The following is an 18,040-nucleotide window of genomic DNA, read 5'->3' on the forward strand; positions in this document are numbered from 1 at the left end:
AATATGTGTTCTCTGTGTAGAGACTGATGTAAATTGCCGCCCCCACTATACCAGGAAACAGACTGTTACTACTGGCACATACACACACTCAGTCACATGCCTCTCTTGAGAATGTGAGTTGAATATTTTCCTTGTCATTTTATTGAGATCAAATTCTAAACGTCCATAAAATAGTCATTTTTAGTCTTAAAAAAGATCAAAGAAGCCTAGCTCAGAATCTTCCAAAATTCTGGCAAAAAGCAATAATAACTTTAAACACCATTAACTTAGTTTCTCCCTTGTGCCTCCTTGTAGATGAACATGGTTATGTCCCTCCTAGGGATGTTCTGTCCAACATTGTTTGACTTATTTGCTGAATTAGAAGACTACCATCCTCTCATCGCTTTGAAATGGCTACTGGGACGCATTTTTGCTCTTCTTTTAGGCAATTTATACGTATTTATTCTTGCATTAATGGATGAGATTAACAACAAGGTAAGCCTTGTTTCTGGATTGTCCTTGCCATAAGAGTGTTGTTCAATTCCCAGTCTCAAGTTTGCCAGAAATGCCTTTGAAATCTCTGTTGTCTTCATTTTAGTTTCTATCTTTTTGCTTTCTAGATTGAAGAGGAGAAACTAGTAAAGGCCAATATTACCCTTTGGGAAGCCAATATGATCAAGGCCTACAATGCATCATTCTCTGAAAATAGCACTGGACCACCCTTTTTTGTTCACCCTGCAGATGTACCTCGAGGACCTTGCTGGGAAACAATGGTGGGACAGGTAATGCCACCGACAGAAGTGTATGGCAATTAGTAGATTAAAAAAAGAGAGTCAATATCTCTTCCATAAGATTGGCTTTTAAAAAATTGCTTATTAGTAAAAATAGTTAAGATTTGTTGAATGTTGACTATGTGCTGGCTCTGAATTTCATGTATATTATCTCACACTGTTTGCAAATCTATCCCTTGAGGTAAATACTATTTGTATGCCCCCTTTACAGTTGCATATACAGGAAGGATAGTTGAAAATGGTGCAAAGAGATGTTTACTATCTGTATTATAATAAAGCACTCGATTTAGATACAGGCCAAAGCAAATATTTAAATGGAACTCTATTTAGTGTTGCTTGTTTGCTGTAAAACAAAATAAAACAAAACAAAACAAACAAACAAACAAAAATAGAGTCTTGGGGGTGACCAAGACAGCCAACTAGAAGCAGCTAGTGTGCATGGCTCTCACGGAGAGGAATAGAGGGGTTGAGTAAATATAGCACCTTCAACTGAAACATCCAGGTACATGCATTGGATCTAATCAAGGAAACAACTTGACCCATGGAGAGCAGAGAAAAGCAAGGCAGGGTGACAGCCCACCTGGTAGTGACATGAAGCCAAGGGATCCTTCTATGCCCAGGGAAGTGGTGAGTGAATGCATGACCTTGGGAACCCATACTTCTCCCATGGATCTTTGGAACCCTTGTGTCAGGAGATATCCTCATGAACCCACTCCACCTGGGCCTTCAGTCCGACACACAGAGCTATGTGGAGTCTCAGCAGAGCAGCCACTTAAGCACGTGCAGAGACCCGGGAGCCTTAGATACCTGGGCTTTTCTTTTTGGGCTTCCTGTCAAAAGTAGCTATACCTCTGGCAAAGCAGGAGGTTAGACCCCCAACCACACCCCTTAGAAAAGGGGCTGAATCCAGTGACAGTCTGCAGGCCCCACTTCACAGCACCTCACAGAATGAAACCCACTGGCTTGGAACTCCAGCCAGTCACCGGTAGAAGTGTTGCACCTCCCTGAGACAGAGCTCCTGGGGGAAAGTGTGGGCCATCATCTTTGCTGTTTGGTTGACTTGGCCATTCCATCGTTCAGGCTTCAGAGAGTCCAAGCCAACCAGTGGCTGAAGCAGATCCTGAGCACAGCATAGCTGTTCTATGAAAATGTGGCTAGACTACTTTTTCAAATGGGTCTCCGATCCCTTTCCTCCTCACTGGGTAGGACCTCCTAACTGGGGTCTCCAACCACCTCCTACAGGTGCGTTTGGGCCAGCAACGGCTCTGTACATTTCTGGGATGGAGCTTCCAGAGGGAGGAGCAGGCTGCCATCTTTGCTGTTTCACAGCCTTCACTGTTGCTACCTCCAGATAATAAAACATCTGAGGTGACCAGGGACGGATGTGGGGTCCCAATATACTGCAGCAGCCCTATGAAAAAGTGACCAGACTTTTACATGGGTGCCCATCCCCATATCTGCTCACCAGACACATCCTCCAGGCCTAGGCCTCCAGCTCCCCTCTGCTAGAATTATCGATCGAGTAGCAGCTCTGTAACTCCCTGGACAGGATCCCCAGGGGCAACTGAAAGCCTCTCTGCCACTACCTCTGCAGTAGAACTGCCCTTGCTACCCTTGGACTAACAAAGGAACAAAGACCCTAAGTGCCTCATCCATACCTCCAATAAGCTGCAGTTGACTCCAGGAGAGAAGGCCAGTCTGTCTCTCACAGGTCCTACCTACCCCCACCCCCGTGCTTGTCACCAGACAGGGAACCCCCAGCTCGGACCCACAATATAGACCATCCATCCTGGGCTAATTGCAAGGAGTAATTGCTGACCTGCATCTCAATGGGGTGGAGCCCCCAGGAGATAAGCAAAAGACCCTTGGCCATAACCATGCCAAGGTATCTTCCTCTGCTGCTGCCAAGTTGGAGAAGAAACATAATGCTGAGATTGCCCCAGAGCTGAAGGGGCAGCCCAGGAGTGCCAAGCCGTAATCTACAGCCAGCTCTCAAGGGGGAAAGAAATCTACACTTTCAGAGCATTGAGAGGGAACAAGGCTGCAACTGTGCGGCAACACAGGGGAGCCTCACAACCAAGCAAGAGTCTACCAACTGACCAATATGCCGAAGTGCCACCTACTGGATCACATTCCCCAAAGCATCAACACCAAAAATATCTCACTAACATACCCGCCTCTGAAACCAAAGACAAGTAGTCAGCTTCAAATAAAGACCCTGTGCAAAGCCTTGGCCCAATGAAAACTTCCAGGAAAGATGTCTATTGACTGTATTCAATCTACATTGCAGTTAAAGGAACACCTACACACTGAGATGAGAAAGAACCAATGCAAGAACTCTGGTAACTCAAATGACCAGAGTATTGTATGTCCTCCAAACAACCACACCAGTTCTCCAACAAGAGTTCTTAACGAGGCTGAGCTAGCTGAAATGACAGAAATAGAATTCAGACTGTGGAGAGGAATGAAGATCATTGAGATTCAGAAGAGTGGCAAAACCCAATCCAAGGAAAATAAGAATCACAATAACACGATACTGGAGCTGAAGGACAAAGTAGCTGTTATAAAAAAGAAGCTAATAGGTCTCATAAGGCTGAATAACACAATACAGGAATTTCACAATGCAATCACAAGTATTAACAGTAGAATAAACCAAGCTGAGGAAAGAATCTTAGAACTTGAAGACTGGCTCTCTGAAATAAGACAGTCAGATAAAAATAAAGGAAAAAGAATAAAACAGGAAGAACAAAACCTCCAAGAAGTATGGGATTATGTAAATGCCAAAACTATGAATCACTGGCATCCCTGAAAAGGATGGGGAGAAAGCAAACAACTTGGAAAACATATTTTAGGATATTATCCATGAAAACTTCCCCAACCTTACTAGAGAGGCAAATTTGCTACCAGTCTTTGCTAACAGTCAAATTTAGGAAATACAGAGAATTCCTGCAAGATTCTACACAAGAAGATCATCCCCAAAACACATAATTGTCAGGTTTTCTCAGGTCAAAATGAAAAAATGTTAAAGGCAGCCAGAGAGAAAGGGCAGGTCACCTACAGAGAGAACACCATTAGGCTAACAGCAGATGTCTCAGCTGAAACCCTACAAGCCAGAAGGAGTCAGGGGCCTATATTCAACATTCTTAAAGAAAAAAAATCTTCAACCAAGAATTTCATATCAGGCCAAACTAAGCTTCCTAAGCAAAGGAGAAATAAGATACTTTTTGGGCAAGCAAATGTTGAGGGAGTTTGTTACCACCAGACCTGCTTTATAAGACATCTTGAAAGGAGCACTAAATGGAGTAAGGAAAGACTATTAACAGCTAATACAAAAGCACACTTAAATACACAGACCAGTGACACTGTAAAGCAACCATACAAACAAGCCAGCATAATAATCAGTGAACAACACAATGACAGGATTAAATCCATACATATCAATACTAATCTTGAACGTAAATGGGCTAAATGCTCCATTTAAAAGGCACAGAGTAGCAAGCTGTATTAAAAAAAGCAAGACCCAATGGTATGCTGTCTTCAAGAGACCCATCTTATGCTTAATAACACCCACACGCTAAAAATAAAGGGATGGAAGAAAATCTACCAACCAAGAGAAAACAGAAAAAAACAGGGGTTATTGAAATTAAAATTCCCAATTTCAAAAAAAAAATGCAAAAAACAAAACACACACACACACACACACAGAAACACACTTCAAACCAACAAAGATAAAAAAAGGCAAAGAAGGGCATTACATAATGGTAAAGGGTTCAATGCAACAAGAAGACCTAACTATCCTAAATATATATGCACTCAATACAAGAGTACCCAGATTCATAAAGCAAGTTCTTAGAGACCTACAAAGAGACATAGGCTACCACCACCCAATAATAGCCCAGGCCCTGATGAATTCACAGCTGAATTCTACCAGATGTACAAAGAAGAACTGGTAACATTCCTACTGAAGCTATTTCACGAAATTGAGGAGGAGGAGGAACTTCTTCCCAGCTCATCCTATCAGGCCAGTATCATTCTGCTACCAAAACCTGGCAGAGACACAACAAAAAAAGAAATCTTCAGGCCAATATCATGAGGCCCATCAATTAAAAAATCTTCAGCAAAATACTTGCAAACCGAATTCAGCAGCACATCAAATGGCTAATCCACCACAATCAAGTAGGCGTCATCCTTGGGATGGAAGGTTGGTTCAACATATGCAAAACAATAAATGTGATTCATCATGTAAAAAGAAATAAAGAGAAAAACCACATGATTATCTCCATAGATGCAGAAAAAGCTTTCAATAAAATTCAACACCCATTCATGTTAAAAACTCTCAATAAACTAGGTATTGAAGGAACATACCTCAAAATAATAAGAGCCTTCTATGACAAACCCACAGCCAAAATCATAATGAACGGACCAAAGCTGAAAGCATTCCCTTTGAAAACCAGCACAAGACAAGGATACCCTCTCTCACCACTCCTATTCAACATAGTATTTGAAGTTCTGGCGAGGGCAGTCAGGCAAGAGAAAGAAACGAAGGGTATCAAAATAGGAAAAGAGGGAGTCAAATTATCTTTGTTTGCAGATGACATGATCCTATATCTAGAAAACCCCATTGCCTTGGCCCAAAAGCTTCTTAAGCGGATAAGCAACTTCAACAGTCTCAGGATATGATATCAATGTGCAAAATTGCTAGCATTCTTATACACCAACAACAGGCAAGCAGAGAGCCAAATCATGAATGAACTCACATCTACAATTGCTACAAAGATAATAAAATACTTAAGAATGCAGCTAACAAGGGAAGTGAAGGACCTCTTCACGGAGAACTACAAACTACTGCTCAAGGAAATCAGAGAGGACACATACAAATGGGAAAACATTCAATGCTCATAGATGGGAAGAATCAATTTTGTTAAAATGGCCATACTGCCCAAAGTAATTTATAGATTCAATGCTATTCCCATTAAACCACAACTGAAATTCTTCACAGAATTAGAAAAAAACTATTTTAAAATTCCTATGGAACCAAAAAAGAGCTCGTATAGCCAAGACAATCCAAAGAAAAAAGAATAAAGCTGGAGGAATCACACTACCTGACTTCAAACTATACTACAGGGCCACAGTACTCAAAACAGCATGGTACTGGTGCAAGAACAGACACATAGACCAATGGAACAGAATAGATAACTCAGAAATAAAACCATACAACTACAACCATCTGATCTTTGACAAACCTGACAAAAACAAGCAATGGGGAAAATATTTCCTATTTAATAAATGTTACTGGGAGAACTGGTAGCCATATGCAGAAAATTGAAACTGGACCTCTTTTTTACACCATGTATAAAAATTAACTCAAGATGGATTAAAGGCTTAAATGTAAAACCCAAAACTATGAAAACCCTAGGAGAAAATCTAGGCAATATCATTCAGAACATAGGCACAAGCAAAGATTTCATAACAAAAATGCCAGAAGCGATTGCAGTGAAAGCAAAAATTAACCAATGGGATCTAACTAAACTAAAGAGCTCCAGCACAGCAAAAGAAACTATCATCAGAGTGAACAGACAACCTACAGAATGGGAGAACATTTTTGCAATCTATCCATCTGACAAAGGTCTAATATGCAGAGTCTACAAGGAAATTAAACAAATTTACAAGAAAAAAACTGGATCCCATTAAAAAGTGGGCAAAGGACATGAACAGACACTTCTCGAAAGAAGACATACATGCGGCAAACAAGCATGTGAAATAAAACTTCATATCACTGATCATTAGAGAAATGCAAATCAAAATTACAATGGGATACCATCTCTCACCAGTCAGAGTGATTAGTAGTAAAAAGTGAAAATATAATATGCTGGCAAGGTCGCAGAGAAAAAGGAACATTTATACACTGTTAGTGGGAATGTAAATTAGTTCAACCATTGTGGAAAGCAGTATGGCAATTCCTCAAAGAGCTAAAAGCAGAACTATCATTCAACCCAGCCATCCCATTACTGGGTATATACCCAGAGGAATATAAATCATAAAGACACAGGCATGCGAATGTTCATTGCAGCACTACTCACAATAGCAAATACACGGAATCAACCTAAATGTCCATCAATGACAGATTGGATAGGGAAAATGTGATATACCATGGAATATTATGCAGCCATAAAAAAGAATGAGATCATGTCTGTTGCAGAAAAATGGATCTATTATCCTTAGCAAACTCATGTAGGCACACCAAATACTGCATGTTCTTACTTATATGGGAGCTAAATTATGATAACTCATGAACGCAAAGAAGGAAACAACAGACACTGGGGTCTACTTGAGGGTGGAGGGTGAGAGGAGGGAGAAGAGCAGAAAAGATAACTATTGGGTACTGGGTTTAATACCTGGGTGATAAAATAATCTGTACAACAAACTCCCATGACACAAATTTACCTATGTAACAAAGCTTCACATGTACTACTAAACCTAAAATAAAAGTTTTTTTTAAATGGATGATTTGGGGAGCACACACTAAGAAATTTTAATAATGTCAATTTTTGTTAAATAATTCTCCCTTAAAAGAAAAAAATACTATTTTAAGTTATTTGTTTTCATGTTGATTTTGTAAATAACCCCAGCCCAAGACTAGCCATACCTTACCAGAGAAAAGAAATAATGTTTCATATGGCTTTCTATCCCTTAAGGGAAACCAAGACAAATAAAACCAAACAAAAACCCAAGAAAAATCTACTTCAGATCTCGTATTTTTATACAAATCCAATTTATATTTTGAAAAGCTTTTATGATTTTATTTAGTTAGAATTGATATTCCTAACGTGCAGTCCATAAATTGATTTTGGGGCTTCAGATTATCATTGAGAACAGCTTTTGTCATAAAGCTTCTGTATGTTAGACAACAGTTGAGTTTAGCACTGAATATAGTGTTTGTGAAATTATTTGAACAATTTTTTACTGCATTTTTTGGTAAGATAACATAAAAATTGAAGGACTAGCATTAGTCTTATAAAATTCATATAATTTAAACATATGTAAAAATATATCTTAGGCTTCAATCAGATGCTCATCAAACTTAAGCCAATCAAGATTTCAACTGTGAAAGAAAAAAATAAGGTAAATGTGTAAAATGCTAGACATGTATCATTAATGATTGAGTACAAAAATTATGGTATAATTGAAAATTCTATTTTATTTTTTTTGTTAAGCTTTCAGGAACCAGATAAATCCCCCCTTTCATGATATATGCTATTAATTTGATTTTCAGACATGCACATTTCATACAACTTACAGGAACATATTACATATGAAATAATAAACAAAATCAAAGTCGTCTGCACTTAATACAGGAGTGCTTGTGATTCAGGATGTGGTAGACAGAATAATGGCCCTCTAAAACAGTCCACATTCTAATCTCTGGAACGATAAATATGTTACATGGCAAAATGGACTTTGCAGATGAAATTAAGTTAAATATCTCAGCTTGAAAGAATTATTGTGGATTATGTGAGCAGGCTTAATGAAATCATAAGGATCTTTATAAGCAGGAGATAAAGGGAAAAAGTCAGAAAATTGAGATGTAACAGCAGAAGCAGAGTTGGAATGATGTGCTTTAAAGATGGAGGAAGGAGATTAAGAGCCAAGGAATGCAGGTGGCCTCAGAAACTGAAAAAGAAAGGAAACATATTCTCTCCCCAAGTCTGCACTTTGATTTTAGACTTCTGACTTCCAGAACTGTAAGAAGATAAATTTGCATTGTTTTAAACCACTACATTTATGGCAATTTGTTACAGCAACAATAGGAAATAAGTACATCATGGTACTTGGGTCTCCCTGTTCCATGGCTCTTTGAAGTGAAGTCTGGTTGTGGTGCTTAACACGAGTCTGTTTTATCACAACTAAGCCGCTCCCTAAATCTTCAGCATACGATTCAAGAAAGGAAAATATAGGAAGTACAGTTTTAGAAACTGAAGGAATTTGAGACGTTCTCTTCTGCACATACTAGAACACAGGTTGGCCTGAAAGCTAAGAAACCTGCACTTTAACAAGCAAAAACACCTACTGAATGGGATTAATAGAATTAGCTGTAAAGAGTAGGATCTGGGCTGGCCACTTCTGGAATGAAGGAATGGATTAATTAGATAGGAATGCGAATGCAGTCTAGGAGAATATTCATGTTTCAGATGCAGATGGTTCTGCGATAGTCCCACACATACTGACTTAAAAGAAAAGAAATACCATTTAGTTAATCCTCCACCTTGGAAGCCCATGGATTATGCTGCTGGTCTTTTTTTTTTTTAAACCTGTCTGTAGTGATTTTCCTTGCTTCATCATATTTTCTTACTGCCATTTTAGTTGGATTTCCCCCTTATCTTTCACCTTCCTTTCTCCAAGGAAGCGTTAAGCTCTAGTGGGAAAGTCTGCAGAAGGAGGCCAAGGGAAAAGGGGTTGTGGTTCTGACTGGAATGTTGATTAGGCAGATGGAATCTCTGGGAACAAAAAGAACATATAGGACATAACAAATCTGAGTGCTGGCAAGGTCTGGCCTTTAAGAGATCAATATCTGTATCCATGCGTCTAAAATTTCTATTCTTTAATTGCTTAAAAAATACGCCTCCAAAAATAGTAAAGGCAGCTGCTTTGCATGTAATGTTAGATATGCACCCTCATTCATTGTTCTATGAGAGCATTACAGATGTTTTCTCTTCTCCTCCATGGATACCCTCTGCTTTGATTTTCTCCAAGGATGCTATGAGACTCAAAGCACTTATTGTTTTGAATATAGGATAATGTGATTGCTCCTTTACTTATGCAGATTCCCAAGAAATCATTTAGTTTCATCCCCAATGGATTTGATAGGTGGGCAGCAGAGCCATTCCTCTTTGAAGCTATATCCTGAGGTCTCCACTTTGGGGAAGGGGAGAAAGCAACAGCTGAAGATAAAATGGCTAATGCGCCAAGTATTTCCTCCTCAAATTTTTAGGTTTCATTCTGAGATACATTATATTATTATTTCCGTTTTATAGATGAGAAGACTGAGACTTAGGTAATTTGCTCAAGATCTCTGAGAAAGTCAATGACAGGAGCCCCAGTTCAGCCTACATAGTCTGCTTACAGAGTTTGTGTCTTTGTTCACAGTGCTAAATTGTCCCCCAGTTAGCATCAACACACACTCCCCAAACTCCTGCCTGCAATGTCTGTATTTGGTGGCCTTTTATGATGTTCCTTGCCTATTGTTTTCCCTTCACCTATTAATAAATTATTTCTTTAGCTTTATTGATCAAAGCTGCCCAGGCATTTTAACTAACATCACGTGTGCAAAGTTTTTAGGTGTGGAGTGTGGGGTTTAGCAGGAGGCCTGTGTGGGGGCTGTGCTCCCCATCCTGACAAGCACACAAGGAACTAGGATGATATCCTTGAGATTGGCTGGGCTACCATTGTTTGGATTCCCTTTCTTTTAAAATATATTTTTCCTATGGTATATGAATAAACATTTAAAATTTTTAATACAATGTTTGAATCCTCTTCAGATATTTTATGTGAAAGTTAGGTCACCGCTTGGGAAGGAATAGAATTTCAACCTTTGGGATGAGGATGCTTAAGAGGATGCGGAGGACTTCCAAACCACTCTGAAATGTTTTCTTACCTGAGGAAGTCTTCTAGACCTGGCAGTAGAAACCTAAATATATCCCTCATAGCCTTCCTCTAATTGATGCTAGTTATTAGAATCTGAGCTCAACATTGCCTGGAAAGGGTGGACATGGAGGCATGTGTCTGTAGTCTCAGCTACTCAGGTGGCTGAGACAGGAGGATTGCTTGAGTCCAGGAGTTCCAGGTCAGCCTGGGCTACATAGCAAGACCCCTGTCTCTAAATACATACATACATACATACATACATACATACATACATACAAAGAACTGCCTTAGGAAAGGAAAGGAGACAAAGAGTAGGAAGGAGAAAAATTATGTCCAAAAATAACCATAGGAATACTATCATTCATTCATTTTTTATTTATGAGTGTACAGAAATTGCTGGGCATTGTGTGATTATATAATTGGAAGTAAAACACTTCTCAGCAAATGCAAAATAACTGAAATCATAACAAACAGTATCTCCAACAACAGAACAATTAGATTAGAAATCAAAATTAAGAAACTCACTCAAAACCACACAACTACATGGAAATTGAACAATTTGCTCCTGAACGACTCCTGAGTAAATAATGGAATGAAGGCAGAAATCAAGATGTTCCTTGAAACTAGTGAGAATAAAGAGACCATGTACCAGAATCTCTGGGACATACTTGAAGGAACTCTTCAATGAGAACTACAAACCACTGCTCAATGAAATCAGAGAGGACACAAACATATGTGAAAACATTCCATGCTCATGGATAGGAAAAATCAATATTGTGAAAACGGCCATACTGCCCAAAATAATTTATAGATTCAATGCTATTTCCATTAAACCACCATTGACATTCTTCACAGAATTAGAAAAAAAACATTTTTAAATTCATATGGAACCAAAAAAGAGTCCTTATAACTGAGAAAATCCAAAGCAAATAGAACAAAACAGGAGGTGTCACACTACCTGACTTCAAACCATACTACAAGGCTATAGTAATCAAAACAGCATAGTACTGGTGCAAAAACAGGCAGACAGACCAGTGGAACAGAATAGGGAACACAGAAATAAGATCACACACCTACAGTCATCTGATCTTTGACAAACTTGACAAAAACAAGCAATGGGGAAAGGATTCGCTATTTAATAAATGATGCTAAGAAAACTGGCTAGCCTATGCAGAAAATTGAAATGGGACCCTGTCTATACACCTTATACAAAAATTAACTTAGGGTGGATTAAATGCTTATATATAAAAGCCAAAACTATAAAAACCATAGAAGAAAATCTAGGCAATACCATTTAGGACATAGGCATGGGCAAAGATTTCAAGACGAAAACATCAAAAGCAATTGCAACAAAAACAAAAATTGACAAATGAGAACTAATTAAACTAAAGAGCTTCTGTACAGCAAAAGAAACTCTCATCAGAGTGAACAGACAACTTACAGAATGAGAGAAAATTTTTGCAATCTATCCATTTGACAAAGATCTAATATCCAGAATCTACAAAGAACTTAAACAAATTTATGAGAAAAAAACATACAACCCCATTAAAAAGTGGGTGAAGGACATGAACAGACACTTCTCAAAGAAGAGATTCACGTGGCCAACAACCATATGAAAAAACACTCAACATCACTGATGATTAGAGAAATGCAAATCAAAACCACAATGAGATACCATCTCACGCCAGTCAGAATGGTGATTATTAAAAAGTCAGGAAACAACAGATGCTGCGGAGGCTGCAGAGAGATAGGAAGGCTTTTACACAGTTAGTGGGAATGTAAATTAATTCAAACATTGTGGAAGACAGTGTGGCAATTCCTTAAAGACCTAGAACCAGAAATACCATTTGACCCAGCAATCCCATTACTGGGTACATACCCAAAGGAAAATAAATCATTCTGTTACAAAGATACATGCCCACGTATGTTCATTGCAGCACTATTCACAATAGCAGAGACATGGAATCAACCCAAATGCCTATCAATGATAGACTGGATAAAGAAAATGTGCTATATGTACACCATAGAATACTACGCAGCCATAAAAAGGAATGAGATCATGTCCTTTGCAGAGACATGGATGGAGCTGAAAGCCATTATCCTCAGCACACTAACACAGGAACAGAAAACCAAACACCACATGTTCTCACTCATAAGTGAGAGCTGAACAGTGAGAACACATGGACACAGGGAGGGGAACAACACACACTGGAGCCTGGTGGGGGGTAAGGGAGAAGTGAGAACATCAGGAAAAATAGCTAATGATTGCAGGACTTAATACTTAGGTGATGGATTGATAGGTGCAGCAAACCACCATGGCACGTGTTTACCTATGTAACAAAACTGCACGTGTACCTCAGAACTTAAAATAAAAAAAGAAGACATGAAAAATTTAAAAAAATACACAATTCAATGGTTTCTAATATATTCACATAGTTAGGCATCCAGCATCACGATAGCATTTTGTTTTAGGGGCTTACAATATACCATTGTGCAGACATTTAATTTGTTTTATTTAATTAGTCTCCCAAGCATATTCAAATTTTTCCATTTTTAATCTGGAAGAAGCAGTACTTTCATGATTGTATGTATAGATTTGTGCACGTGTGCAAATATTGCTGTCATAGGCATTTCTAAAAGTGGATTTTCTTGATCAAGCTCCAAACACTTTAAAATGTGATGGATCTTAACAAATTTCTTCCCAACGTTGTGCCCAGTTTAACTTCCCCATCAGTTTATGCTCATGCTAGTTCACCACACTCACCAATATGAAGAAGCATGGATTTTACATTTGTCATTCTGTGAGGCAACAACTCATTGTTTTCATTTGTATTTTTATTATGTGGGGTTTCGGTATTTTTCAGTTTTAACAGACCGTTTGTATATGTTCTTCTGTGAATTTTTAATTTGTGACTTTTGCTGGTTTCTTTCTTTATTGGATTGCCCACCTATATTCATACTGATTTGTAAAATCTTTTAATGTGTTAGCAATACTCACCCTCTATCATATACGTTGCAAGCACTTTTTCCACATTTGTCTTTCAAGTCTATAAATAGTGCTATTCACCACATAAAATTTTAAACTGCTGTGTGGCCAATATTTTCCTGTTTTTGGCTCTCATATCATGTTTATGAAATTTCTCAGTAAGAGTAGTAAGAAGAAAACTTTTGATTTAGTAAACGGGAAATAATTATTTTTTAAGTAATAAAGTCAGGGTGAAATATTTTTTATTTACTTGATATGACTAGTTGTTTTCTTCTTTTGCCATTAATTGCAGTCTTCAAGCCAATACTTCTTTAGAAATATGACAGATTTAATACCAACACTAGGACCATTTGAAGACAGAACTGTGTGTTTTAATAGAGATAATATCTCAACAGGAGTTTGTGAGGCTGACAGTCTCTGATGTTCTGACCACCTACGTCACAATCCTCATTGGGGACTTTCTAAGGGCATGTTTTGTGAGGTTTTGCAATTATTGCTGGTGCTGGGACTTGGAGTACGGATATGTAAGTATGATGTTAATTTTGCTCTTATAAGGTTTTTCCTTTGTAATTCGTCATTTACACACACTATATAAGAGAAAGGCATCATAGAGTTTAGTGGATGGGATCACCGTTTTAGGTGCAATAAATGAAGACCAATGAGTACATTTACAATGCAGAGAAGTTCAGACTTGAGTATCATGGTTTACAATAGTCTAGTAAAATTAGCACAAGATAGCAAAAGCAATGGACCTCAACTTGTCAGCTGAAATGTTGAACTCAGTAAATCTTGGCCCTGTAGCCCACCTTCTCCCTATAAGTTTACTAGCATTTCTAGAAGCAGGGAAAGATGGCTAATATCAACTGCATATTCTATTTATGCCTTTGAATTCTATTAAACTCCTGGATACTATCATATGCCAGTCACTGTGCAGTAGATGGGGCGGATAAAAGGATTTGATAAATATGGTACTTGCTTCACAAAGTTCACAGTCTAATAAGAGCTTGAAAGAGACACACACAAGAGGCTGCAGAAGGTTCAAGGAAAGCCTAGTTTGCTGTCATGCATCTGGCAACTGGTGGAGCTGAATTCTGGCAGGGGCGGCTTCTTTTCCTGAAACAATGGCTCAGGTTTCTCAGAACCACACTGGTGCTGACTCCATCACCAGCTTTCCTTCTATGCTCATCCTCAGGTCCCCCAACAAAGTCTGAGGGCAACAGCACACTCATCACCGTGTGATTAGCACATTGCCTGGTTTCCACTGTCCTCCTTTGAGTCAAACTGGTCTCAGTCATCCTGGAAAATATGACCTGGGGGGTTGGTAGTACTCATTTGCTTAAAATCTTCCAGTGGCTTCTCAAGTACTTAGAATGATTTCCAAATCCCTTTCTAGGCCTTCAGTACCCTGGATGATCTGCTCCTTTTCTTTCTCTCTCAAGTCATTTGCTACCTCTTTTGCTCTTGCTTTGTAAAGTTCACATGGGCTTCTTTTTATGCTCAAACATGGGCTGCTTTTTATGCTCAAACACAAGATGGTCCTTGCATTTGTAATTGCTGTTTCTCCCGCAAGGGGTGCTGTTGCCCTAGAGCTAGGAATGGCTGGTTTCTTCTTGTCATTAAAGACTCAGCTATTATGTTACCTCCTTAGTGCTCTTCTCTGACCACCTATTCTAATGTAGCCAATCAGGCACTGTTTATATCAACACACTGTTCTGTTTTCTTCATAAGATGTGCATCTATTTGACATTACTCTTGTAAAATGTACTCATGGTCTATCTCCCTCTGTTAGAAAGAATACTCTATGAAAATAGAGGCCCTGACCTCTCTTATTTGAACTGTGCGAGTCACATAGCAGGCAGCCATGTGTTGGCTGGCTGTTTGGATGTTGAACCTTCTCATTTTTGCACCATCAAGGCAGCACTGTCTATTGCCAGAACTCTGCCTCCTTCGAAGCATGTGCCCATGGAGTCTCAGTGTTTGTAATGTTTTTGAGTTATTGAGCCAGTAATGCTTCTCTTCTCACCAGTGAGGGAATATCCTTTATAGCTGATCTTCTATCTCTTTTATCTCCTGCCCTCTAGTCTCTGGATAAGTCCAACAGTTAGGACTGTTTTCAAGATTTCAGGCTAGATCTGTCTGGCTGTCTGACTTTGAGATGGTACCTTTTATAAGGTCATCTCCATCACCCTCATTGAAAGTGCGTCCATGGACTGGCCAAAAGCAGTTAGGTAATGCTCTTCGGTGAACGACAGTGAGGTAATGGCTACAGATACAGGATGCTCTTGTGTTGCTTTCCCATTCTTTGCTATGAGGTATTCAGCTGGCTTGGTTTCATTTCTATTTTCCTTGCCTGATTCGGCTCCTCTGAGGCAGACATAAAAATTGCCATTTCTTCCTTAGACCATTGCTTGGCTTGTGCTTACCTTTTATCCCTTGGCTGCCTTCTTCTTAAGTGGCAGAAAATCTGACTGCAAATATGAAGTCAATATTACATGACCTGGATGCATAAAAGCTGTAATTAAATGACTGTAATTTATTATTTATTGACTGCTGACAGTGTTCCTGGGTTAGTAGAAAGTACAGGAAAAAAGACAAGTTCCTGTTTTAGGTCACAGAGAAGGAATTTTCTCCCACGTTACCTTTGGAAGGCTCAAAAAAGCTCTGTCAGAATCAAAACAAGTTTTAAAACATTAATGATGGATGACGAATCTTTGATGTAGATCCCATTGTCATTGACTTACCAAATGGATAGCTTACACGGGTGAGGGCCTACTAGGTGCAAGCCATTATGAACAAACTCTGTGCTAGGTGATAAAGGAATACAGGGTTATAGAAGATGTAGACTTACGTAGAGGTTGCAAATTTGGCCTGCAGGGTAGATTCAGCTAATGGATATTTTTGTTTGGTATGCCCAGTGGTGGTGTTTGTTTTTGTTTCATTTTTTATGAGCTAATATTTTAAAATGAGAGCTCTTACATAAAAACACATGGATTTATTGTTTTTCTTGAAAGGCTGGCAACATAAGTCTGTATTCCCACTAGGGAGAAATTGGCTGGAGTTGAGAAACCACCGCCATCTGCAGTTGGGATATTCATTCTCCAGTTCCTCATACTCTTCACCACTCTTTTCTCTTACAAGCTCCCAATATAAATGGAGAAATCAATTGTATGGCCCTTGAAGAGAAAGTGTGTGTGTGTGTGTGTGTGAGAGAGAGAGAGAGAGACAGGCGTGCATCAGTAGAAATGCAGACACAGAGGAGGAGACATTTGAACTAAGTCTTGAAGGGTGATCAGGATTTCAAGAGATGAAAGAAAGAATTCCCGGTGGAGGGACAAGTGTAAGACAGGGTCCCAGAGATAGATAGTGTGGGTAATCCAGGCATAGATAAAAAAAAAAAAAACTAAAATGAGGCTGTTTTAGAGCAGAAAAGGCTAATAAGAATGTTTCTCTGCTATTCTCCTAGACCTTCTAATCAATAATATGGTTTCAGAAAGTACCTGTGATGAAGGGAAGGACAACCTGAGATGGGCAGAGGACATACTTGAGAATTCTGTCAGAAATAAAAGATAAAATCATGGTCCTTTCTACTATACGCATGCATGTGCATGTATACACACACACGAAGCACATGATTTTTTTCTTCTGAATTCCAAAAATAATGCCAGTTTATAGTAGAAAATTTGGAAAATATAACAAAGCTAATATGAAAGTAAAAATAATAGGTAATCTCTGCCACTAATGAGATTATTTGGATTGTTGAATCAAATAGTGTTAGATAACAAGTACTACATATTTATATATAGTAACAGATTTTTATAAATATACACATATATACATTTGTATACGTGTATATGTATGTGTGTAAACAGATAGGTAGTAAACTGGTTACTTGCTTTTATTTGTTTTACCTAACACTGATCATTTCCCAATGCTATTAACTGTTGTTTTGTAACATACCTTTTAAATGGTTGTATAATATTCTGTATGCAAATGTAGTATAATTAATCTAATTAGTTTTTAATTTGCTTTAAGTTGAACTGTCTAATTATTCTTATGATAATAAGTGTTGTGATGACATTTAATTATATCCATGTACATAAAAGTATCTTCATACATAAATCATAGTGGATGTACAAATTATTTTCTTATGATAAATTTCTCTGAGTTGAGTTGCTCAGTCACAGTAGAGGGCTTTAAAAAAGTCTATTCACTTTTATTACAACAGCCTCTGTAGAGACTCTGCAGATTTCAGCATTAGATTCAGAGATCTATAGAATGCTAAAGTTAGGTGGATTTTGACACAACCAGTTGTAATGCATGTATTTAACATATGAAAAATTGCATCTGTGAATTGAAATGAGGTTCCTAAGTTTATGCAGCCAGAGAATAATAAGGACAATGAAGTACACTTCTGGATGAAAATGTTATGTTAAATGTATTGAATTCTGTACTGGCTTTATCTGAGTAAGCTGGGTTAAAAGGGATTGTGAATATTTTTCAAGACACAAATTTATGGTCATAATGTTATCACAACAAACCTATGAAGATTAACGAAGGTGGAAAAATTACTGGCTTGGAGCAGATTACCAGACCAATGTAAGTTAATGTAATGTAAGTTAATATCTCCAAAGGCTTCTCTGAG

At 38.4% G+C, this 18,040-nt stretch overlaps 1 protein-coding gene across 1 annotated transcript in view; it reads left to right on the forward strand.

The window, feature by feature from the left end:
- Positions 1 to 18,040, forward strand: part of TMC1 (transmembrane channel like 1) — a gene marked incomplete at its 5' end in the record, with an annotated part of 194,750 nt that overhangs the window by 149,785 nt on the left and 26,925 nt on the right. Inside the window, 3 exons of the mRNA XM_055350074.2 lie at positions 295 to 474; positions 600 to 761; positions 13,794 to 13,922. Of these exons, the coding sequence (XP_055206049.2) occupies positions 295 to 474; positions 600 to 761; positions 13,794 to 13,922 (471 nt within the window). The remainder of the gene's footprint in view (positions 1 to 294; positions 475 to 599; positions 762 to 13,793; positions 13,923 to 18,040) is intronic.

The sequence above is a fragment of the Gorilla gorilla genome, chromosome 13, assembly GCF_029281585.2.
Source record: "Gorilla gorilla gorilla isolate KB3781 chromosome 13, NHGRI_mGorGor1-v2.1_pri, whole genome shotgun sequence".
NCBI classification, from domain to species: domain Eukaryota; kingdom Metazoa; phylum Chordata; class Mammalia; order Primates; family Hominidae; genus Gorilla; species Gorilla gorilla.